At 36.2% G+C, this 27,213-nt stretch overlaps 1 protein-coding gene across 2 annotated transcripts in view; it reads right to left on the bottom strand.

Moving 5' to 3' along the window:
- Nucleotides 1–2,218: 2,218 nt before the first annotated feature.
- ALG6 (ALG6 alpha-1,3-glucosyltransferase) overlaps nucleotides 2,219–27,213 on the bottom strand; it is a 60,500-nt gene continuing 35,505 nt past the window's right edge. For both annotated transcript variants that reach the window (XM_036854064.1, XM_036854065.1), the window contains exons 9-15: nucleotides 27,014–27,149; nucleotides 24,188–24,273; nucleotides 22,688–22,772; nucleotides 19,426–19,496; nucleotides 10,003–10,071; nucleotides 9,672–9,870; nucleotides 2,219–3,399 (exon numbers count right to left, since the gene is read on the bottom strand). In XM_036854064.1, coding sequence (XP_036709959.1) covers nucleotides 3,202–3,399; nucleotides 9,672–9,870; nucleotides 10,003–10,071; nucleotides 19,426–19,496; nucleotides 22,688–22,772; nucleotides 24,188–24,273; nucleotides 27,014–27,149 — 844 coding nt within the window. In that variant the 3' untranslated portion in view covers nucleotides 2,219–3,201. The remainder of the gene's footprint in view (nucleotides 3,400–9,671; nucleotides 9,871–10,002; nucleotides 10,072–19,425; nucleotides 19,497–22,687; nucleotides 22,773–24,187; nucleotides 24,274–27,013; nucleotides 27,150–27,213) is intronic.

The following is a 27,213-nucleotide window of genomic DNA, read 5'->3' as shown; positions in this document are numbered from 1 at the left end:
TGAGATCCCCTCCAAATTATTTTGAAGCATTATTTTAAATTTTTAATTTTCTAGTTTTTTTTGTATCATCATGTTTGTGCTGTCACAAAATAAAGGGGAAGAGAGAATCACAGAATTGATAGCACTTTTTTTAGACCTTATATACTTTTCTTTGACCATTTCCACAGGGAAAAAAATGCTATTCCCTTGTATAATATCTTATACAAATTGTCTTGACAAAATTTGTATAAGATATTACCATGTCATTTAATTCACTGTATCATGAAAATAAAAATACTATATGAAAAATTTGAAACAAAATTTAACAAATTAAGGTTGAAAATAACTAATTTTCCATTTACAGAAATTTCAGATTCACCTCTTAAAATGAAAATGAGTTATTTTTAAAAAACTATTCATTGAAATGATACTAAACAGTAACTCAATTAACAAAACTAATTGCCTTCACTAGTGATTTTATTGGTACTATTTAAATAAGGTTTTTAAGAGAATCTGCTAAATATTAAGGATACTTTGTGATACAGTGCTCATAACAGGACATTGCCTAAAATATACCAAAAAGGATAATTCCTTTGTGTTCTACCATTGAAAACTTACCTTAGAATGTAAGCCAAAACATAAAGAAACCTACATTAGTCAGGAAATGAAGGGTTAAGAAGTAGATTAGTTTCATATGTAATCCAAGTTATGTAGCTATGTGCTTAATGCTATTAAATCAGTTACTGTATGTTTGACCTCTTGATATACTAAGCTTTTGCCTTTCAGAACAGCTGGGTCGGCTAAGAATCCCTTCCCAGTTCTATTCATTGTAGATCAGATGACTCTCGCTTTATCACCCTTGGAGGCCACATGAAGGACAAAGCAGAAAGATCCACACACAAAACTAATGTTTATATGGGCGGGGCGGTGGGGGGGGGGGCAGAAGGGGGGGGATACACTTGGCCCTGATCTTCCAATGAACATAACAGAAGAGAGAGACCAATTGAGACTTGAAACCATTGTGTTACTCGAACCATTATTTAGTTACATCCTATCCATCTCTTACTCTCTTTCCCTTGAACAGAGAGGCTCCTTTGGCTGCCTTGACTTTTGTAAATGTTTCACTCACTTAGTTGTGGTTTATCATTTGGACAGAATGCTACATCGGGGATTTTTCTCCCCTCCCTAAGGCTGCAAGACAAAATGACTTCTGTTGCCTCATATTTGATACATGAACATATACCCTATTCTCTTCATTTTAAGACGCATACCTAAGTTTATTGACAACAAAGAAAACTGCATTTTTCAGAAACAGCCCTTCCCTCTAAAATGAACTGGAAAATAACTTGGAAGAGATCATTCTTTGACAGGTATATCAGTGATTAAAGTGAGAAGTCTTTAATTTTTTTGCATAAGCTAAATATCTTTATATTAAAATATCCCTGTAATCCTGAATATAGCTGAGAGAAATGCTTTGGAATTGCCTATTTCTGATCTTAATTCATCACTGGACATTTTTGTTATTTTGGTACTTAATCCCTCAAAGTTCAAAGTGGACACTGTTCTTAAACTGGTTTCTAATAGATACGAGATACTTGACTTATAATTGCTACAAGTCTCCATTAAAGCTACAGTGTAACTCCATATGACTAGATTAAATCATCTGGAAATGTATTTTTATTTAGAATTCACCTATAAGATACCTTGAATATGGGTGCATTCTATTTTACTAATGTTTAAATAATACTTTCATTTTCAAATAATGTTTCTCTATTCCAACTACTTAGAAGTTGTCAGAACTTCCTCATCATTGAATTAAATCAACATCCTGTATTAAATGCAAGTTTTCTATTACAAAAAATAAAAAATAAGACTACACCAGGCAGCCAAGATGCTGACATTTGGGCACAGTGATTACAGATGGTGACCATGGACAGCGATGTTCCTGCTGATTCGGCAGCAATTCAAGGCTGCTTTTCTGTGCTGACCTGCCCTTTGAGTCTTTATGCACATTTGCTTTGAGAAAGAAATACTTCTTGATTTTTTGCTTTGTCTAAACCCACTTCCTTTATCAGACTTAAAAACATATACGTTGTTGCATCAGCCTGTAGGTGCCCGTGTCTAGAACCAAATTTTCTTTGTGTATATGTGTTTGGCTTGCATTGTTTTAAAATATACCACCACTTAGTTATTATGCTTTAATGGCTTATTAAAGAAATATATTCATTAAAAACATAGGTTGATGGGGAAATGGTTATTTTTATTAGAGACTAAAGAAAACATATCTTTACATGAGACTCTACAACATGGCTACAATAAATTATTCTTACCAACTGAATACTATAGTAAAGATGGGCTTCTTCTAATATAGAGTGATACAGTATTAACAGGGCTACTAAGTTAACATGAAGCATGATATGGATCAATGCATATGGCATTGCTAACCTTGAACCATGTCATAACAAAGAAGAACAGAAGGATGAACCCAGTATAAGGCCACTTAACTTAAACAGAATGATCCTGAAAGTTTAGAACTAATGATCATAAGTAATTAAAAAGACTTCATTCAAACCACTTAGATTTAAGTTTAGGAAAATTCATTGTTTAATTAATTGCATTCAGGTAAATCAGACTTCTTGGAAATAAATAAGAACACAGTTTAATCTCTGCCTTGCTAAAAAAAATTCAAATTTGCACAAGTAATGAGGCATGTTCAAACTTTAAATAGTTTAAATTGCCTTCTCATAGTAATATAAAAGATTATCACAAATTTAATCCCTGAGATATAATTTCTAAAGCATTCTAAAATGTAAGGAAAACGAAATCTGAATACCAAAATTAGTGATTTCCTTCAAAAATAAGGGGCTAAATTCTCCCATTAAGCTCACTGTATTTGCAGATTTTTTTCAAGACAACAAATTACAGAGTACATTTCCTAAGTAAACACTGAGATTAAGGACATGTTTCTCTTATTTTCCCACTTGAATAACTGTGAATTTAATAAAACTACAATATTTCTTGGCCACTCAGTAGTTAGAAAATAAAAGCCTCCATTGCTTTGGTCCCCATATACATATATTTTGTGTAGACAACAATGACTTTTCACCATTTCTTTCCTATAATTCCATGATTCTCAAAATGATCATTTCTTTTTATACACGGCAAAAATTTCACAAAAGCTTGTAGCACTATTAACATTTTCACATTTCTTTGGGGATATAGCTAGTTGATCTTCTTCTGATTTCTTCCGTTTTTGGAATCCCACATGATTATAATGTTGAAGTATACCAAGAAGAACAGGAAGTTTAAGCAGGATACAAAACACACCAATACAGAAAACAAGTCCGGTAGTTTCTGAGGAGGATCCAGTGTGACAGCCATCAGTGTCAGAAGGACCATAGTGATTACTGAGATAAGAAACTATAAGGAGGGAAAAAAAATGTTACTGCATAGGATAAAAGATAACATTTAAATGTACTGGTAACATTGATTTATAGTTGTAAATGAGCAGAATTGAAGGGGAGAGCTGGGGGTTCAATCTCTTCTACTAATGAATCTCAACCTCGGCTGTATGGAAGAGTCATCTGGGAGTTTTAAAAAAATCTCGGTCCTCAGACCACATCCCAGACCAATTAAATCAGAGTTTCTGGGGTAGGCTCTCCAAGTGATTCCCAAGTGTAGCCAAAGCCTGAGAGCCCCTATCTTATACTTCTTATCACCCAAGCACTGAAAAAAGGAATCTGAAACATAATATTGCTAGTCAGGGTTAAATTCATGGCATGCTCCAGGGCCCTACAGGATATAAAATTCTAAGTTAATCTAAGAATTCATCTATGAAAAATTTTTCTACAGCAAATGCAAAACTACATTTCATATTCACTGAACGCATTCAGTGAGCCAGTGCTGTAGTAAAGCATGGTGGGGCACATGAAAGAAAATGTCCTCTGGCCTCGAAGAGCTTCCAATTTAGGGGAATGAATGAACTAGTTAAATAAAATCACAAAGTCACAGTTTAGTAAATGCCAAGATGAGCAGTAGACATAATTACTGCATTTATTGTAATTGTGCAGCAGTCAGTTTCCTTCTCTAGACCAGTGCACCGCACCATAGAACTTTCTGCAATGATGGAAATGTTCTATATCTGTGTACTCCAAAAGAGTAGCTGCTAACCACATAACGGCTACTGAGCATTTGAAATACGCCTGCTGTAACTGAGGAGCTGAATTTTTAATTTTACTAAGCTTAAATCCACGTGTGTCTAGTGTCTACCATACTGGACAATACAGCTGTAGACTGTGAGACAAGGACCAGCCAGACAAGGACATGGAAGCTGCTTAAGTAAATGTAGAAAACAAGCAGTGAGAAACAGTAGTGACTTTCGTGAAGGAAGTGGGACATAAATGGAACCCTGAAAGATGCTTTAATGGCTAGATAATGACAGAATTGGTAAGACCTGTAAAGAGAGTAATGCAGTGATCATTCCAGACAGAAGAATGGGAAGGATGGAAGCCAAAAAAGGCTTACAAACAGGTATAAATAGGCTGCAAATATCCTCCAAAGGGAAAATATGAGTCAATCTTAGTGAGGAATGAAAATTTCTGAAGTGAAATCATCAAATCAAAAGTTTCAAACTTAAGAAATATGGGACTGAATGAAATGTCATGATACTATGATCTTGAATCAGTGTCAGACTCCAGCCATTACCCCATTTGTCTGCTCCTGTTTAGAAAAAAGTTTCCTAAAAGAGTTAACTATAACTTGCTGTGTCCAATTCTCCCTTTCATTAGTGAACCTGCACCAATTAGGCTTTCACTCCAATCACTCCAATGAAAGATCCATAATGACCTCCACTAAACTAAACCCAGTGGTCAATTCTTATTGCCTTATTTGATCTCTCAGCAGCATTTGAAATAATACATCACTGCCATCCTGAAACCCTTCCTTTGGCTTCCACGACATCATACTCTCCTGGTTTCCTCCTACCTCACTAGTTAATCTCTCTCAGACAACTTCACTGGTTCCTTCTCAATCTATAATCACACCTTTGATGAGCTCATCCAGTGATGTGACTTTAGTCACTGTCTATATACTGAAGACTCAAATTACTATCTCCAGCCTGGACCTCTCCCCTAAACTCCAGACTCATATATCCAAGTTCTCCTTAAAATCTCCACTTGGGTATCTAATAAGCACCTAAAACTAAGTGTATATATATATATATATATATATATATGTATATAAACTATCCTCAATAAGATTAGCAATTGACTTATCAGAAAATATGGATGCCACAAGGCAGTGGGATGGACGATACTCAAATTGCTGAAAGAAACAGCAAAAATACCCTTCAAAACTGAAGGGGAAATTAACAAAACCAAGTCAATACATTTGAAAATACTGAAATAATACAAAGTATGTTCTCTAAATACATTAGAATTAAATTAGAATAGAAAAACATGAAGTAGTCAAGGAAATCCCCAAATATTTGGAAACTGAAAACCAAATGCCTAAATAATTCATGAGCCAAAGAAGAAATCAGAAGAAATGGACTATATATTTAACTAAATTAAAAAACATATATTTCAAAGTTTATGGAATACTGCTTAAGAATGGCACAGGGGTTATATATGGGTTTGAATGACTATATAAAAATGGAAGAAAGGTCTAAAATCAACCACCTGAACTTGAACTTTAAGAAACTAGATAAAAAAGAGTAAACCAGGGACTTCCCTGGTGGTCCGGCGGTTGAGACTCCGCACTCCCAATGCAGGGGGCCCAGGTTCGATCCCTGGTCAGGGAACTAGATCCCACGTGCCACAACTAAGAGTCCACATGCTGCAACTAAAGATTCTGCATGCCACAACTAAAGATCCCACATACCCCGCACATTGCAACAAAGATCCCACGTGCCACAGCTAAGACCCAGTGCAGCCAAATACATAAATAAATATTTTTTAAAAAAAGAGTAAACCAAACCCAAGCATGACAAAGGGTATATAAAATTAGAACCAAAATCAGTGACATAGAAAACAGAAAAACGAGAGAAAAATCAATGACCAAAAGTTGGTTCTGCAAAAATATCAATGAAACTATCAAAATTTAGCTAGACTGACCAAGGCCAAGAGAGAAGGTACAAATTTCCCAAGTCAGGAATGAAAAAGGAACATCAGTCCTTACCATACATAAAAATAAAAAGGATTATAAGGGAATATTATGAACAACTGTATGCCAACAAATTAGATAACATAGATGAAATGGACAAATTCTTAGACACACCACTGAAATTGTGTCAAGAAATACAGAAAGTCTGAATAGACCTGTAACAAGAGATTGAATTAATCATTTTTTAATTGAAGTACAGTTGATTTACAATATTGTTAGTTTCAGGTGTACAGCAAAGAGATTCAGTTATATATATATTTTTCAGATTCTTTTCCATTATAGGTTATTACAAGATATTGAATATAGCTCCCTGTGCTATACAGTAAATCCTTGTTGCTTATCTATTTTATGTATGGTAGTTTGTATCTGTTAATGCCATACTCCTATTTTATCCCTCCCTCCTGAATTAAGTCATCTTTAAGATCCCACAAAGAAAGGTCCAGGAACAGGTGGATGGCTTCGCTGGTAAATTATACCAAATGTTTCTAGAAGAACTAATACCAGTCCTTCATAAACTCTTCCGAAAAGTAGAAAAGGAACACTTCCTAACTCATTCCATGAGGCAAGTATTAAGCCTGATTCCAAAACCATACAAAGACATCACAAAAAAGAAAACTACAGACCAATATCCCCTACGAATATAAGATGCAAAAGTCTTCTACAAAATACTAGCAAACCCGAGCAAGTGGCATATAAGTAAGGTTATATACCATGATCAAGTGGAACTTATCCCAAGAATGCAAGGTTAGTTCAATATACAAAAATCAATCAATGTAATATACCATATTGATAGAATAAAGGAAAAAAACATAATATCACTAGACACAGGAAAAGCATTTGACAAAATCCAACACCTTTTCATGAAAAAACATTCAATCTAGGAACAGAAGAGAACTCCCTAACCAAATAAAGGCCATCTATAAAAATCCCACAACTACATCATAGTTAATGTTGAAAGACTGGATGATTTCCCCCTAAAATCTGAAGAAACGAAGATATCCACTCTTGCCAGTTGTATTCAACACTGTACTGGAGCTGTCTAGCCAGGTAATTAGGCAAGGAAAAGAAATAAAAGGCATCCAGTTTTAAAGGGAAGACATAAGACTATCATGATTTACAGATGACATGATCTTGTATATAGAAAATCATAAGGAATTCACTAAAAACTTATAGTACAGAATACAAGTTCAGAATTAAAAAATCAATTGTATTTTTATGCAGTAGCAATGAACATTATGAAAACAAAATTAAGAAAACAATTCCACTTACAAAAGCATCGTAAAGAATAAAATACTTAGAAATGAATTTAACAAAAGAAGTGCGAGACCTGTACATTGAAAACTACAGAACATTGTTGAAGGAAATTAAAGAATAAATTAATGGAAATACATCCTATGTTCATAGGTTTGGAAGACTAAATCTTGCTAAGATGGCAATACTCCACAAATTTAAATACATATTCAAAGCAACCCCTATCAAAATCTCAGCTGGGTTTTTGGAGAAATTGATAAGCTGATCCTAAAAAGAATATGGAAATGCAAGGGACACAGAATAGCTAAAACAATCTTGAAAATGAATAACAAAGTTAGAGGACACAATTTTCAATCTCAAAACTATAAAACCACAGTAATCAAGACAGTGTGGCAGCAGCATAAGGATAATATAGATCAGTGAAATAGAATTGAGAGTCCAGAAATAAACCCTTACGTTTAGGATCTGTTGATTTTCTACAAGGGTACAAACACAATTCATTGGTGCTGGAACAACTGAATAAAGTTGGACTCCTACCTCATACCATACACAAAAATTAATTCAAAATGAATCAATGTCCTAAAGAGAATTAAAATTACAAAACTTTTAAAGAAAACATAAGAGTAAATCTTCATGACCTTTGGTTATATATAGATTCTGAGATATGACACCAAAAGCACAACAACAAAAGAAAAACTAGATATATTAAACTTCATAAAAATGAAAACTTTTGTGCTACAAACAATACCATTAAGAAAGTCAAAGAGCAACCCACAGAATGGGGGACAATATCTGCAATTTAGTAAGAGACCTGTATCAAGAATGTATAGAGAACTCTTACAATTCAAAAAAAAAAAAAGACAACTCAACTAAAAATGAACAAAGGATGGGAATTCCCTGGTGGCCCAGTGGTTAGGACTCCGTGCTCTCATGCCAAGGGCCTGGGTTCAATCCCTGGTTGGGGAGCTAAGATGCCACAAGCCATGCAGTGTGGCCAAAAAAAAAAAAAAAAAAAAAATGGGAGCAGGATTTGAATAGGCATTTCTGCAAAGAAATTACAAAAAGATACTCAACATCATTAGTCACTAGGGAAATGCAAAAACCACAATGAGATACCATTTCACACCCACTTTGTATGGCTATAATAATGGAGGGGTATAATAAAAAAAAGCCAATAACCAGTGCTGTCAAGGATGCAGAGAAACTGGAATCCTCATATATTGCTGGGGGGAATGTAGAATCATGCAGCACTTTGGAAGACAGGCAGTTTCTCAAAATGTTAAACACAGAATTACCACTCCTAGGTATATACTTGAAGGAAATGAAAACATATGTGCACTGGTAAACTTGATACACAAATCTTCAGGGCAGCATTATTTATAACAGCGAAAAAGTGGAAGCAAGCATCTACTGAAGAATAGATAAACAAAATGTAGTATATCCATATAATGGAATTGGCAATAAAAAGGAATGAAGTATTGATACGTGCTACCACACAGATGAAAATCAAAAATGTGCTAAGTGAAAGAAGCCAGTCATCAAAGACAACATTTTGTATGATTCCATGTTATAGACTGAACTATGTCCCCACAAAATTCATATGTTGAAGCCCTAAGCCCCAATGTGACTGCATTTAGAGATGAGATTAAATTAAGGTTAAATGAAGTCCTAAGGCTGGGGCCCTAATCTGATAGGACTGATGTCCTTATAAGAAGATAAAAAGACACCAAAGAATTCTCTCTCTCTCCACACATACACACACACACACAGAAGAGGCCACATGAGGAGACAGCAAGGTCACCTACAAATCAGCAAGAGAGGCCTCACCAGAAACCAATGCTGATGTCACCTTGATCTTGGACTTCTAGCCTCCAGAATTGTGAGAAAATAAATTTCTGTTGTTTAAGCTACCTGATGTGGTATTTTGCTATATCAGCCCTAAGGGACTAATACATTCCATTTATATGAAATGTCCAGATAGGCAAATCTATCGAGACTGAAAGTAATTGGGTGGCTGTCCAAGGCTGAGGTTAGAGGTGAGGGTGGAATGGGGAATGACTGCTAAAGGGCACAGGGTTTCTTTTTGGGGTGATGGAAAATAATCTAAAACTAGGTTAGGGCGATGGTTGTAAAACTCTGTGTACATACTTAAAACACTGAGTTGCATGCTTTAAATGGGTGGATTTTATGGGAATTATATCTCAAAAATGCTATAAAAGAAAAAAGATATTATAATAACTTTTTTTTTTAAATAGTACCTTAAAAACTAAACAACTTACCAAATGTTGTATAATTCTGGGAAGAAATGTAAAACATGGAAAATATTTCCTAACAGAAATGGAAAAGGATTTCAACTGCAGGTCTTCTTCAGAAGTCTTTTCAAATATTGAAAAGGAGGTTGCACAAGCTATGAAAAATGCCATCACTGTCACAACTGAGGGCATTAGGAGTTCATCCTTCAATAGAAGAGGCAGCATACTATATGGGAAAACAGAAAAAACGTTAAAAAGAGAATTGTCAATTCAAACCATAATCACTTTGTAAAAAAGTTGTAAATGAGTTTATAAGTACTATACTGAAAATATTATACTGGAAATTGGTTTGACTCACCTAAATGTTGACACAAGTAAAAACCAAGTAGACATAAAAGGAATTTCCCTTAAAACTAAGCAGACTGGTCTAAAATGACAAAGAAAAATATGTTAATCTTAGAGAATATAATTTCAATGCTTACATGTAAAAATATGAATACATTTTACCTGTCTGATTTTTGAGGTAGTTAAAAAACACACACACAAAATACTCCATAGGGACTACTGATTCATTTTTTTATAACTATCAATCCAAACTAAATGAATCTAGACACAGAGAAGGTGTCAACTCCTCATAATAACTGGAAAACTGCTTCTTCCAGTATCCATTAATGAAACATTTTTTCCCTATCATACAAACAGTAGCTTAAAGAAAGGATCAAACAGAACTGAACATTCAGAGAAAAAGAGCTTTTTCACATATTTCATCCTACTTGGTAAACATGAATATCCTACTTGGTACAGTGGTTTTCAAACTTCTTTTTTATGATCTTCCATGTGACATAATGCTCAGCTAAGTTAAAAACTAAAAGACAGGATCGTCATCTGCCACTGCAGAGAGGACAACAGAGGCAAGGAAGAATTATAAAGGGTTGATGATGGTAGAATAAAAGAAAAAAGGACGAAATGAGTAGGAAGAGGCTACATGAAAAGAGCAATAGTATAGGAAGAGGAAGCGTAACACCAGTAGATGGAACCACTGGCTTCATCAGAAAGCTGTGTAGGGTCATAGGTCCAAGCTCTGTGACCTCCTTAGCACCGCCCCTGGTTGCATTACCTTCTGGATTCAACTGTGGCAATGCTCCAAAAGAAGGGTCTAGTCAGAAGGCTTAAGTCCTACCTAGTCCCATCCCTGCCACTTACTTACTGTTTGACTTTGAACAAGTGATTAACCTTTTTCTTATCTGTAAATGGAAATAATAACAATACCTTGGATTGTCAAGTAGTTGAAAGAACTCTTCTGCAAGTATTATCTAGTGTTTATTTTTTAGTAAAACAAAAATAAAATAACTTTTTACTAATGGTGGTAGTTGTTGAATAATTATTTTTGTTGTTATTATTATTGGTCTCCTTATTTTAAAAGGTTTAAGTATTCTCCTTTCTTAGAAGGATGACTCTTCCTCATGTCAGCTAGAATATGAGATGGGAGGCCTGGGTTTATAAACTGATTGAAAACTACTACACTAAAAGAAAATACTAGAGGACTTTCAATTTCATTGCTTTATGCTTTTATAATTGGAATGTATTTTTGTTCATTACAAGCACACAGTAGGTGTTCAATAAACATTATTTTCTCTTTCTAGGTCTTAATTCTTTCCCACTTAATCATTCGGTATTCATTTACTGAACATAAGCATTTATTGAAAATGTAGTATGTAAAAGCACTGCTCTGAAAGGAATGCAGTGATGAATGTAACTCAGCCCTTAACTTCTAGGTACTTAATATTTATAATCAAGCTGCAAAATCGCCTACAACCTCAACCTCTTCTCTGAACCCTTCCTTTCACCACCTTGTTCAAAACAAATCCTGGTTCTCTCCCGCTAAGGAAAATGCTGCCCCTCTGCCCTGTCAATTGTGCCTGTTTTGTTATTGTTGTTGTTTCCACAGCCTTCAAACAATTTAAAGGCCCTGAGAAGGGAGATAACCTCTTTGCTCTTCATCACTACTTCCACACTACTCTCCCTCTCCCCACCTTAACAGTTTCCAGCTTTGAATCTCCTGTCGTCTGGCTGTGTATCCCCTATTATTCCTCAACTTTATCATCCGCCAGCCTCAAGGATCACTTCACTCATTACTCAATAATTTCAACTTCTTACACACTGTCACTGTCTACAACCCTACTCATCTCAATTCTTGGCAATTTTAACATACACATAGATGATCTTCCAACACCCAGACCTCTCATTTGCTGGAACTCTTCTCTTCTAGTGATCTCATCTTCAGTCCTACACTTAGGGTCATATGCTAGACTGTCAGCCCTCCGTAATCACAACTCATCAGTTGCATTCTGACTACTATCTCCTACCTTTTCAGTACTCCAACAATCTCCACCAAGACCTTCGATCCATTGTTCCTAGCACATTTTCACTTTGCCTCACTATTTTAATGGCCTTTTCCCTTCTTACCCAGGTTAAGTTCTAAGATCAATCATTATAATCACTCCCATGTATTCAATCTCAAACCCCAAGCAAGCGAGTTATCCTCACTAGACAAAACCATAAACCTGGAAATACCCAACTCTCCACCTGCACTTACTCTGGCCTTACTGAGCAACTGCTCTGGAGGAAAACATTTACCCACACTAACTATTCTCACTTTAAATACATGATCATGATATTCAAGTGTCCAGTAATTAGTATACATTTCCCTAGTCTGTTCATACTCTGTGTCTCCTTAGAAAGATAATTCCACCTTCTCCTCTCTTCTCATATTCCCAACAGCTCTAACCCACTCTTCCCTAATGACTTTGCCTTCCATTTCAATAAGAAAACTAAAGCAATTAAAAGAGAACTTTCAGAGATGTCACCATCACATCTACTCTCTTCCCAGCATCTGTACTGATACAGTGTGTTCCCTCTTTTTATTAAGATGAACGATTCATGCATCTATCCACAGCCAATCCTTCCATTTGTGCTCTAGATCCTACTCCCACCTCTGTCTCTGAAGGACACTGCTCCAGCAACTCTTACCTCTCCTGTATCATCCAATGTTCCCTCTTACTGACCATTCCCATGCCATTATCTCTCCTATCTTAAAACAAATAACAAACCTCTTTTGACCCCACTTTCTCTACCAGTTATTGCTTAATTTCTCTGCTCTCCTTTTTGGCAAAACTCATCTAAAGAACTGCCTACCTATCTCACACCATATACAAAAATGAACTCAAAATGGATCAAAGACCTAAATATAAGAGCTAAATCCGTAAGTTCTTAGAAGAAATATGAGGGTAAATATTACCTTGGATTTGGCAATGGTTTGTTAGATACAACATCAAAAGCACAAGCAACAAAAGAAAGAATAGATAAATTGGATTTCATCAAATTAAAAATTCTGTGCATCAAAGAACACTATCAAGAAAATCCAAAGAATGGAAGAAAGTATTTGTTAATCATATATCTGATAAAGGTTTAATATCCAGAATATATAAAGAACTTCTAAAACTCAACAAGAAAGAGAAACAACCACTTAAAAATTGGACCAAGGATTTAAGTAGTAGGCATTTGTCTGAAGAAGATATACATATTGCCAACAAGGACATAAAAAGATGCTCAACATCATTAGTCTTTAGAGAAACGCAAATGAGAACCAGAGTGAGATACCACTTCATACCTACTAGGATGGCAAAAACAATAACAGACAATAACAAGTGCTGACAAGGATGTAGAGAAATTGGAACACTTATAATTACTGGTGGCAATGTAAAATGGTACAGCTACTGTGGAAATTAGTTTGGTGGTTCCACAGTAAGTTTACAGAATTATTATATGACCCAGAAATTCCACTCCTGGAGACCCAAGAGAACTGAAAACAAGTGTTCAAACAAAAACTTATACATGAATGTTCATAGTGGCACTATTCCCAATAGCCAAAAGGTGAAAACAACTCAAAATGTCCATCAACTGATGCATGGACAAACAAAACGTAGTATATCCATATGATGCAATATTATTCAGGCATAAAAATGAAGTACCAATACATGGTACAACATGGATGAACTTTGAAAATATTATGCTAAGTGAAACAGGTCAGAAACAAAAGGCCACATATTTTATGATTCCATTTATATGAAATATCCAAAACAGGCAAATCCATGGAGACAAAGTAGATTAGTGGTTACAAGGATTAGGGGAAGGGGAGAATGGGGAATGACTGCTTACTGGGTATGGGGTTTCCTTCTAGGGTGATGAAAATATTCTGTAAGTAGACAGTGGTGGTGGTTATACAACATTGTGAATGTACTAATAGTGTATTTCACCATTATATATATATATATATATATATATATATATATATATATATATATAATATATACATATATTTTAAAAAGAATCATCTATACTTATCCTCAATTCTTCTCTTCTCATTATGTCTTAAATCCACCCCAATCAGGCTCTTCCCTGCATCACTCTACCAACACTAGCCTTTTCTAAGTGACTTAGAAAAGTCACTTTTCATCAGTGACTTCCATTTCACTATGGCAAATAGTCTATTCTTAACCCTCATCTTATTTGACCTATTAACAGCATCTGATACAACTGATCACGTCATGTCCTTTTTTCCCCAGTTTTATTGAGATGTAACTGACGTATAACATTGCACAATGTGAACAAAGTGTACAATGTGATGATATAGGTATATGTTGCAAAATGATTACCACAGTAAGGTTCATTAACACATCCATCAACTTAAAGTTACCTTTTGTGTATGTGTGTGCCCTTGTGTGTGTCTGTGGTGACAACTTTTAAGATCTACTCTCCTGGCAACTTTCAAGTATACAATACAGTAAGTCCCCTACATACGAACAAGTTCCATAGTGAGAGCACGTTTGTAGTCCGATCTGTTTGTAAGTCCAACAAAGTTAGCCTAGGTACCCAACTAACACAATCGGCTATATAGTACCGTACTGTAATAGGTTTATAATACTTTTCACACAAATAATACATTAAAAAAACAAACACAAAAAATAAAGAAAACATTTTTAATCTTACAGTACAGTACCCTGAAAAGTACAGTAGTACAGTACAACAGCCGGCATCCAGGGGCTGGCATCGAGTGAACAGGCAAGAAGATTTACTGACTGGAGGAGGGAGAGGAGGTGGGAGATGGCAGAGCTGAAGGATTGTCAGCAACAGGAGACAGAGGGCAAGCTGCAATGTCACTCACACGTGACGCTGAAGGAACGCACATTCGCATCCTTGAAAGTTCGCAACTTGAAGGTTCGTATGTAGGGGACTTGTTAACTTTTGCTAACTACAGCCAGCTACAGTGTATGCTGTACGTTAGATCCCCAGAACTTATTCATCTCATAACTGTAAGTTTGTACTCTTTAACCACCTTCACCCATTTCCCCCCCACCCCAACACAGGCAACCACCAACTTACTCTGTTTCTGTGAGTTTAGTTTCGATGCTTCTATGTCTTAACATTCCTCATTTAAGTGAGCTCATACAGTATTTGTCTTTCTCTGTCTGACTTACTTCATTTAGCATAATGCCCTCAAGGTTCATCCATGTTGTTGCAAATGTCCTTCCATTTTTTTTTCTTTGGCCGCGCCACGACATGGCAGTGGGATCTTGGTTCCCGAACCAGGGATCGAAACTGTGCCCCCTGCAGTGGAAACGTGGAGTCTTAACCACTGGAGGAAGGAAGTCCCCAGGATTTCCTTCCTTTTCTATGGCTGAATAATATTCCTGTGTGTGTGTTGGAGGGGGGAGTAATACGCCACTTTCTGTATTTATTCATCTGTTGACAGGCACTTCCATGTTTCCATGTCTCGGCTGTTGCAAGTAATGCTGCGAAGAACTCGGGGGTAAAGATGCCTCTTCAAGACAGTAATTTCATTTACTTCAAAAATATTGCTGGGTCATATGGTAGCTCTATTTTTAATTTTCTGAAAAACCTCCATACTGTTTTCCATAGTGGCTGCACCAATTTACATTCCCACCAGTAGTGCACAGGGTTCTCTTTTCTCCACATCCTCATCAGCATTTGTTATCTCTTGTTTTTTTGATAAGAGCCATTCTAACAGGTGTGAGGTGATATCTCACTGTGGTTTTGATTTGCATTTCCCCGATGATTAGTGATGTTGAGCACCTTCTCATGTACCTGTTGGCCATCTGTATGTCTTCTTTAGAAAAATATCTATTCAGGTCCTTTGGATTATTTGTTTTTTCTACTACTGAGTTGTATAAGTTCATTATATATTTTGGATAATTAACCCTTTATCAGATACATGATTTACAAATATTTTCTGCCATTCCACAGGTTGCCTTTTCATTTTGATATTTCTTTTGCTGTGCCGAAACTTTTTAGTGTGATGCTGTCCCAATTATTTACTTTTGCTTTTGTTCCTTCTGCTTTTGGTGTCATATCCAAAAAATCATTGCCAAGAACAATGTCAAGGAGCTTCTCCCTTATGTTTTCTTCTACAAGTTTTACAGTTTCAGGCCTTACATTTAAGTCTAAGCTATTTCAAGTTAATTTTTGTGAGTGGTGTAAGACAGGAGACCTTGTATCCTTAAAATACCTTCTTCACTCAGCTTCCAGGACACCAACTCTTGTGGTTTGCATCCTACCTAGTTGGCCATTCCCATTTGCCTCTTCTCCCAGACCTCTTAATATTGTGTGGCCCAGGACTCAGTCTCTGGTATTCTTCTCTGTCTATACTCACTTCCTTGGTTATCTCATTCAGTCTCATGCCTTTAAATGTCATCTCCACTGAGAAATTACTAAATTTATGTCTCTGGCTCAGTGTCTCTCTGGACTCCACTCATATATCCAACCCAGACTTGTATTTAAATACTAACTCAACACCTCCACTTGATGTCCAAAGACATGTCCAGGGCTTCCCTGGTGGTGCAGTGGTTGAGAATCTGCCTGCCAATGCAGGGGACACGGGTTCGAGCCCTGGTCTGGGAAGATCCCACATGCCGCGGAGCAACTGGGCCCGTGAGCCACAACTACTGAGCCTGCGCGTCTGAAGCCTGTGCTCCACAACAAGAGAGGCCCGCACACCGCGATGAAGAGTGGCCCCCGCTTGCCACAACTAGAGAAAGCCCTCGCACAGAAACGAAGACCCAACACAGCCAAAAATAAATTAATTAATTAATTAATTAAAAAAAAAAAAAAAGACATGTCCAACACTGATCTTGGGAACCTCCCACCTTGTTCACATCTAGTGTAATCCTGCTCCACTTGCAATCTTCCCCATTTCAGAAAATGGCCACTCCATCCTTCCCGTTCCAGGCCAAAAACCATGAACACACCTTTGATTTTTCTTTCTCTCTCACATGCTACATCCAAATCGTCGGGAAACCTTCAGGCTCTACTGACCACTTCTCACCTCTTCCACTATTACGATCTTGGTCCCAATCACCACCATCTCTCAACCTGGATAATGGTGATTGCCTTCTAAATGGTCTCTGTGTTTTCTACCCTTGCTCTGTACAATCTGTTCTTGACCTGCCACCAGAATGATCATTTTATTTTTTAACAGCTTTATTGAGGTATAACTGATATACAATTAACTGTACATATTTAACATGTATAATTTGATAAGCAAAGTGATTCTTTTAAAACATCAAGTCAGGGGACTTCCCTGGTGGCGCAGTGGTTCAGAATCCGCCTGCCAATGCAGGGGACATGGGTTTCGATCCCTGGTCCAGGAAGATCCCACATGCTGCGGAGCTACAAAGCCCACGCGCCACAACTACTGAGCCCGCGTGACACAACTACTGAAGCCCGCGCACCCTGGAGCCCGTGCTCTGCAACAAAGAGAAGCCACCGCAATGAGAAGCCCATGCACCGCAACGAAGAGTAGCCCCTGCTCGCTGCAACTAGAGAGAAAGCCCGTGTGCAGCAACAAAGACCCAACGCAGCCAAAAATAAAAAATAAATAAACAAAACAAAACAAAAAAAACACATCAAGTCAGATCACGCGTCTTCCTCAAATTCCTTCCATGGCTCCCCGTTTCCTTCAGAATAAAAGCCAAAGTTCCCAATATGGCCTACAAGATCCTATATAATTTACATGCCTGTTACCTCTTTAACTTCACCTCCTATTACTTCCTACATTGACCACTGCACTCTGGCCACACTGGCCATTCTGTTGTTCCCTAAACATATCAGGCATACTCCCATCTTAGGGCCTTGGCACTGGCTGTCTAGAATGTTATTCCCCCAGATGTCCACTTGGCTAACCCTCACCTCCTCCAGTCCACTCAAGTATCTCCTCGACAAGGCCTACCTTGACATCCTTGTTTAAAACTGCAACCTGCACTTACTCCTGTACCCCCAGCTCCAGTACTCCCAACTTCCCTTATCCTCTTTTATGTATCCTTCGTGACTTTTATTACCTGCTAACACGTTATTTAATTTCTTATTTTTATTTAATTATTAGTGTCTGTCCTTGAGAATGAAAGCTAAGAAAGTAGGGATTTTTGTCTGTTTTGTTCACAGATATATCCCAGGTGCACAGAACAGTATCCGGCAAATAGTAGGCCCTCAATAAATATTTATTGGGTGAAATATTTGTTTAATGATAGCTTAGCTAGAACCAGGTCAAGAGGAACTTTAAAATATTTGATCAAAATTATATTAAAGTCATGCACTGTTATGAATAATCTAGGTACAGTTGTAGAGTATGAACTTCCAGAAATTCAGGGCCCAAGAGCTAATCTGAATGGTCAGATTATAGGTCACTCAGTGATCGAGCTCCTTTCTCTGGAGTAGGAATCCTGGGGAAAATTATACATGTTTGAAAGCAATACCTCTCCATAGTTCCATCCCCTGGCACTAGGGATTTGCATAGGGTCAGCCTAGCCTCACATAACAGTGGTCAGATCTAACTCAAGTTTAGACTTCAGGGGATGAAATTAAGCTGCCCTCCCAGTCTGCAATGGTACGAGACTATTTTTTTCAGAGGAAAGAAGGCTTCCCCATAGGCCAGCCCCCCCTACTATAAAGCTCTGCACTAAGGTTTTAGTTCAAAGCGCCACCTAATAAAAGCAATATACCCTTCCATTTGTCATTAGTCATTTCATACATGCATCTTCCACAGGAACCTAGCAAACACAGGGTGAGGGGTGCGGCAGATGGGTGGGATTGATCTTGGGCAGGATTCAAGTATTCCAATGTGTTCTGGGCAAATACTATTTTAATATTGGGATAATATACCCCCAACTGCCACTCAATTTCTATGAAGAACAGGAAAAAATTTTAATGCTCCTAAAAAAAAGGAGTCTGGTTAGGGATTGCCAATAGGGTCTAAACTAAGGTTTTGACAGAAGAACTAGAAAGAAGGCAACATATAAAAGCCTCTAAAGAGGTTGATGGAGAGAACAGGCTATTGAATAGATGTGGAAATGAATGAAATGAAAAAGGCAAAGAAGACAAACAGGCTCCAACCTAAGTAGAGCCTCTTTGGAAGACAGTTTTTATTAGCATATAGAAAATATAAATGAAAAAAATAGGAAGAAATAAGATGTCAGAAATTCTATAAAATTTTATCAGTTTAAAATATATCATAAAGAAGTAAAATTGTAAGAGATCATCATTCTGGAAAAAATGTGATTTTATGAAATAATTTTATGCAATTATGTAACACTTGCATAGTTTTGATTTGCACTTAGGTGATTAAATGTAAGTAATAAATTTATTTATATATTATAAACACATCATAATAAATAAACAAATAAAACATACTTGAAACATTTTTACTTACAATGATACCAAAAGAATGGACTTTTCATGTACTTGGAAAGAAAATAGAAAGAATGACAGTGCACAGCTAACCTTAAGGAAAAAGGGGACAAAATCAGATATAACAACTTACAAAATATAATATTAATTTAATTATGAATCTGACTAAAAATCATTTCAAATAAAATTTTAAAGTTTAATATAGCTTGTAGCTAGAAGGAAAATATATACACAACTCTAATGTGCATAATATTTTACTCAAATTTAATAATCAAAATATTTTGAAAAATAATTATTATAAAGCTATACCTAACCATCTACAACAAGTTCATTGAGTCTCAGTTATTAATAACAAAACTACTAAATAATCCAGACACAACAATCATACCTTCACCGTCCCTTGGAATCTCTGACAATTTAAATTAAAAAGCATGAAGGACAAGAAAGTCAAAATCTAAAACCGGCAAAGTAAATCCATTTTAGTGTTTTTAAAACGTGCACTTCAATAAAATATATTCAGTGTTCTATAAAGTAATCATTTGCTATTTGGGATTTTAAATTAATAATTACTTAGATCTATTTTCAGGAGTTTATATTCTGCATATTAGACATTTATCTATATACATCCAATCTAGTTGCTCAAGCAAAAAACCTGGATCACTATCTTGTACATGCTATACATCCAATCCATCGGCAAATCCTATCTACACCATCTCCCAAATACAATAGCCACTGACTTCTCTCCACTCGCCTCTGCTGATGGTGGCAGAGGAGTGGTCTAAGCCATGCCCACCTTCCTGTTGGACCACTGCAATAACCTCCCAATTGGTAATGCTCCTGCCCCCGACAATCCATTCTCCATTTAGCCACCGTATCAGATCATGTAATTTCCCTGTTTAAAATCCTCCAACAGCTTCCCATTACACTTAGAATAGAATCCAAACTCCTACATAATCTGGGTCCTGCCTTCCTCTTCCAGTCTTTCTTCCTGTCTCCCTCACTCATTTCACACCAGCCACTTCATATTTGTCCCTTTAATGCTTCGAACATGCCAAATGTGTTCCTGCCTTGAGAAGAAACTTGCTTTTGTCAAGTCAGAGCCCAGATCTTCTTGTAATTGGTTCCTTCTGATCAATCAATCATTCAGTTCCAGGATGAAATGTCACTTCCCTAGAGAGGCCTTCCCTTACTCAATCTGAAGTAGTACCCCCCTAACCAAACCCCACCAGCCCTCTTTTCACATAATACTATTTTCTTCATAGTCCTCATCACTCCCAGATATTTTCCTGTTAACTGATTTATTTTGTTTATTGTTCTTCTCCTGCCACTAGCATGAATGTCCCCCAATTAAGCGAGCAGGGATATTAGCTGTCATTCATTTATATGTCAATTCCTAGAAGAGGACCTGACACATTAGAGGGCACTTAACAAATACTACTTGAAAAGATACAAATAAAAGTAACTTTGCTGCTATAGATATATTAGTATTCATACTATCAATTACCTTAATTATAGACCTATATTAAGAAATAATTCAATCTAAATTGAAAGGAAAAAACACTTTAAAATAATTATAATGGGAAATGTTTTAAAGCTCTCAGAAGTATTCAATAAGAATTTAAAACATTATCAACAAAAATAAAATAAGTCATTAATATGTCTTTTTTATTTTTTAAACACAATGTCTGGTATTAAAACACAACAAACAAAATAAAATTAGGAAATTAAGAGAAAGAAAATGCTTTTTCTGCTTTATAATCCTAAAAGTAATCATCTCTAACACTGCTAGTTACCGGAACTCTGAAATTCCATTCCATCATCTTTGAAATATGCCTTTATTTAGCATGATAAATAACCATTTTACATAAGCTTGCAAATATTTCAAGTTAGGGCTACTGAAGACATCAGAATATTACTAACCACACCCCTCCTATTCTAAACATTCTATAGAATATTAACTATAGATGACTTACTATGCTCAGAGTTCATTCACAGAATGAAACAACAGACATCATCAATACAAAGGTAACTTTAAAAAAGAGGAACATGAATCTTTTTGCACTGTGGAACTGATAAGCACTTTTGAAATATTTGACTGACATGCTCTGTTCTGGCTTGTTTTTAGAATGCAATATAAATAAGTGGCAGTCCCAGAATTGAAACCCCAATTTCTAAAATGTTGTCCCTTTAGGGAATTTCCTGGCAGTCCAGTGGTTAGGACTCCGTACTTTCACTGCCGAGGGCCTGGGTTCAATCCCTGGTCAGGGAACTAAGATCTCGCAACTGCGTGGCACGGCCAAACATTTTTTAACAATAATAAAAAATAAAAGGTTGTCCCTTTATAAGTCCACTAAGACTGACTGTTTTCATAAACTAACTCTTCTTGATATTTTAAAAGGATATTCTTTAAATGTCATTTTATAGACCAAGGTACACAGGAACAAATTCTAAATACCACAGAAATACAACCAGGAGGAATCTGTAAACCCAGGCAGAGAAACGCTAAAATATAAAATATATACCCAATCCATGTTCCAACTGATACAAGTCATGCTCCTAAAACAGAGATCTGTTCCTTCTCCTTCTCCAAAATCTTTTTTGCTCCTCTTGCACACAAATCAGACTCCAAATTTTTCAGCCCAGCATTCAAGCTCTTACATAATTTGATTCTTTCTGACTCTTCTCTCTCACTATATCCTCTCCTAACCTCAACACACACATACCCACATAAAAGTTACACAAATTTCATTGGTTAATAACTGTTCCCAGATCATTCCCTATCCTTTCCCACATCTGTACCTTCAAGTGCTTCCTCCTGTCTCGAACTCTCCTGTTATATAACCACCTATTCCAAATCTTGCCCAGCTTTCAAAATTTGGCTCTGATTCCACTTGCTTTAATAAATAGTCTAAAATCTGCCCTCAAAGTAGTATCTCCTTTTCCCACACTATCACAGCACTCCATTGTACCTGACAGAACTTAATACCGTCTGCTTTATAGCATAATAATTTAAACATGTCTATCACCACTGTTTTCTTCTTTGTATTCCCTCACTGACCACCACAAAGAAATTAAATAGTTGTTGAATTAAACTGAAAGATTCTGATTGCTCAGCCTAGTGCAAAACAGCACCTAAGTATGTCAGACACTCAGTAAGTGTTTGCCAAATAAATGAATGTCTCATGTCTCAATCCAATAAATCCTGTTCAAAGCAGGAAAATATCTGTATTTTTAAAAGATCAATTGCAGCAAGAATTAAGTATCTAAAGTAATGAGAAACTTACCAGAGTAAATTTGAATCCTTTGGGAGAGGGGTGAAGTGTCAATTTTATACATGCAGGAAGGAGGCTCAAAAATGTAAAACAAAAGCTAAAAAATTAATAAAAATTAAACATTTGTTTTCTTTATAAAGGTATATAGCTAAAACAAAGAAACAATTTTTTAATGTAAGGATCACATTACTTATCAACTTAAGTTGATTTCAAATTAAAGTTTTTTATGTATTAAATAATAAATTCAAGACTAAATAACATTTTAATAAAATCCATACACTGAAATATGTACACACTTTAATATATACATGATTATATAAAATAGAACAAAATATTATAGAACTAAATATTGCTTATGTTTTTTTAGTATTTAGTATCAATTATGGAAAAGATACAAAGATAGCTAAAAGTCAATTATCAAACACTCAAACAAGAAAACATAACCAGGTATAAAGAGACAATGCTATATTTGTAACACAAACATTCATAAAAGTTACTCACAAGAGAACCTCTTTGGCCCTCAATTTCACAAAAGTTGATTATCTGATTTTCAAGCCCATAGTAAATCAGAAAGAACAAGCTAGAAAGGGAGTGGGAAGCTGCTAGAGCTTCTCCTTGTGATGGTTGATGGGCAAGGAGGAAAAAAGAACTCAACAAGCAGAGCAGTCTGGAGCCACTTAGTACCAAGGCAAACAGTCTTTGAAAGCCCTGAAAACAAGTATTATAATGCAAAACAATAACTAATTTTCCCACTTGCGGTGGCTTTGAGGCTTCAGCTTGACTAGTCTGCTTCCTGTTACGGTGGGCTACAAAGGATACTCTCCAACCAAAAGAACTGGAGGAAAGAGAAAGGCAGCACACACACACACACACCTCCCAGTTATTCAAACACTAATGTTGGTGCTGCTGTGAAGAGATCTGCAGATGTAATTAAAGTCCCTATTCGATTGATTTTAAGTTATTCAAAAGGGTTCGGCCTTGGGTGGGGCCTGAATCACTTGGAAGCCCTTTAAAAGAAGGCTTAGGCCTCCCCTGAGATCAGACTCCAAACAGCAGTGGGGTCACTACAGCTCTTCCTTCCCTCTAGATAGCCCCTCCTGAATGTCTGTCTTGTGGACTGGCATTCAGTTTGCTTAGCCAGCCCCCCACAACTGTATAAGCCAATTCCTCATAATAAATTCACACACATATACACACACACAGTGATCTCCTACTCATTCTCCTTCTCTGGTCGCCCCTGACTGATACACCTCTGAAAATTATGACTCTTCAAGGTTATGTTAAATCATGTTTAATATACTATTTAAGGAAGACGGAAGTAGGTAACAATAACTTTCACATAAAATGTTTCAAATAAAAGAGTTCTGTTATACAGAGCAATGAGTTTACATTATGTGGAATATTCACTAATGAAGACCACCTTACTCTCTATGATGCCAGATAAATGAGGTATTGCCATGACACCTTTAGAGTAGCTTATAAAACACTATATACAAACTTGGTGTCTCTTACCTGATCATTATCTGGATGTGATGTGGCAAAATATCCCTGATCTTCAGAAAGACACTGAAGGTGCACCAAATATTGGCTACTTTATCCTTAAAAGAAATTTGTTAGTTTTACATTCTAGTATAATTAAAAGAAATATTAAACTCCATGAAGTACAGCCCATAATCTCTAAATAGATAAACTTTTGGGTCATGAGAAGCGCTTGTTCACAATTTCATAACTAAGTTGATTAAACTCTCTAAGGAACATATACACACACACATTTTTCGCAATAGGAGGTGATCTAGCCAACCATAATTTAGATGCGCCCAAGAAATACTTAATATTTTTCAAAGAGCAGCACATTATTCCTAAATACTGAAGTTATTCATCTTTGGAAATTTTTCTAAGAAATCTTTACTTCCTCTAATGTAGAACACATATTGTTTGACCCATTTTACCACACATCTGAAATCAGAGTAATCTATTAGCTAATCTCCAAAATATACAAACAGCTCATGGAGCTCAATATCAAAAAAACAAACACCCCAATTAAAAAATGGGCGGAAGACCTAAATAGACATTTCACCAAAGAAGACATACAGATGGCCAAGAGGCACATGAAAAGATGCTCAACATCACTAATTATTACAGAAATGCAAATCAAAACTACAATGAGGTATCACCTCACACCAGTCAGAATGGCCATCATCAAAAAACCTACAAACAGTAAATGCTAGAGAGGGTGTGGAGAAAAGGGACACCTCTTGCACTGTTGGTGGGAATGTAAATTGATACAGCCACTGTGGAGAACAGTATGGAGGTTCCTTAAAAAACTAAAAGTAGAACTACCATATGACCCATCAATCCCACTACTGGGCATAGACCCAGAGAAGACCATAATTCAAAAGAACACATGTACCCCAATGTTCATTGCAACACTATTTACAGTAGCCAAGACATGGAAACAACCTAAATATCCAATGACAGATGAATGGATAAAGAAGATACATATATACAATGGAATATTACTCAGCTATAAAAAGGAATGAAATTGGGTCATTTGTAAAGATGTGGATGGACCTAGAGTCTGTCATACAGAGTGAAGTAAGCCAGAAAGAGAAAAACAAATACTGTATATTAACACATATATGTGGAATCTAGAAAAATGGTACAGATGAACCTATTTGCAGGGCAGGAATAGAGACAGAGACATAGAGAACGGACATGTGGACACAGGTGGGTAAGGGGAGGGTGGGACGAATTGGGAGATTAGGATTGACATATATACACTACCATGAGTAAAACAGATGGCTAGTGGGAATATGCTATAAAGCACAGGAAGCTCAGCTCAGTGCTCTGTGATGACCTAGATGGGTGGGATTGTGGGAAAGAGGTACAAGGGGGAGGGGATATAGGTATACATATAGCTGATTCACTTCACTGTACAACAGAAACTAACACAACATTGTAAAGCAATTATACTCCAATTAAAAATAAATAAATAAATAAAAAGAAACTAACTATCACCGGCAACTGTACCATCCTACCTCCCTCTGTCAGGCCAATGAAACTGCTCTTCAGATTTTGAGGGCAACAAGTGAATGTAGGTAACCAACAGCACCATCAAAAGTGTATGACACTCATTTTTATAATTATCATGATAAATACCATTTCTGAAATATTGGGTTAGCCAAAAAGTTCATTTAGGTTTTCTGTAAAATATTATGGAAAACCCCGAACAAACTTTTTGGCCAACCCAACAGAAGGCAAGGCAAATAACCAGGCAGCTTACATGGAGAACTAAACTTTTCTTTATATAGGTATTAAGGTCAGAGGATATATAAAGAAGTTAGGAGCACAATCCTCAAAGTACAAATTACAGCCCTGCCATGCAAAAGCTATATGAATCTCTGACCTCAGTTTTCTGATCTGTAAAGTGGGTATAACAGCTACTTCAGCACTATGGTTAAGGATCAAATAAAATTACATGTGAAGTGCCTGGTACCTAGTAAGAAAGTGGTGGTGATATCAATAGTGATTATTTATGATTATCAGTACTATCACTATCATCATCCCCATTGACATACAGGGCACACATTTCTGTTCCTTCACAACACCAAATTCTTTCTTAGTCTCTTTCAAAATGCTGGTTCCATCCTCCCACAGATCCACTGAAAGATACTCTATAGCATTTCATATACTCAAAAAGATATATATGCTTTTCTAATTCTTTTTAAAAGAAATGTTTATTCAAAAGCAAATTATCTATAAATATGTTGTCTCTGTCTAACTTTATTAAAAGACCTTTTTGTTTCCGAAAAATGGTTTGTTTAATTTAATTACTAACTCTAAATCAAATTATCCATGCAATAAAAATTTAACAAGAGTGATTAAGCTGGCATTAAATGAAATGAAATGAATGATTCTCATTAAAAATTACTATGGATGAAAGCTATATACCTCATAAGGAATTATGAGATCTTTCTGAAGCAAACATGATTATTAGTTTAATAAATAATTTCCTAGGACTAAAAAGAGAATATAAACCAAAAACCACAAAGCTGTTACCTTTGTAGCTGCAACTTCTCATGCTGTCTTTCATTATGAACCCTATTTCATTAGAAAAATGTATAACTGAATTATGGATCTCATGATGGCATAAATATTACCTATTTGTACAATGTACTGGAAAATGCCAGATAAGCTATAGCTTATGTACCGGATTAAATAACTGGCAAGGAATGACTGCAGGAGGAGAGCAGCTGAAGTGCTTCTACATGAAATCCCCAAAGGTCACAGGGAAGGTACTGTAACAGAAAGGAGCGAGAGAAAAGTTTTCAAACATGCCTCAAATAATCCACGATCAACTGGAAAGAGTCTTCTTAGAACTTGCAGGGTTTGTTCCCTTTCTGTAAAGAATGGCAGCCAGCAGAGAATGAAGGAAGCCACAACAGTACAAGCCAGTTTAATCAACAACACAAGCCTAGAACAAAAACAAAGGGAACCGGTAAGATAGGGAGAGGTTAGTAATTCTGAGAAATCAATCT

The sequence above is a fragment of the Balaenoptera musculus genome, chromosome 1 (assembly GCF_009873245.2).
Source record: "Balaenoptera musculus isolate JJ_BM4_2016_0621 chromosome 1, mBalMus1.pri.v3, whole genome shotgun sequence".
NCBI classification, from domain to species: domain Eukaryota; kingdom Metazoa; phylum Chordata; class Mammalia; order Artiodactyla; family Balaenopteridae; genus Balaenoptera; species Balaenoptera musculus.
This window is presented reverse-complemented; position numbering and strand designations above follow the sequence as displayed.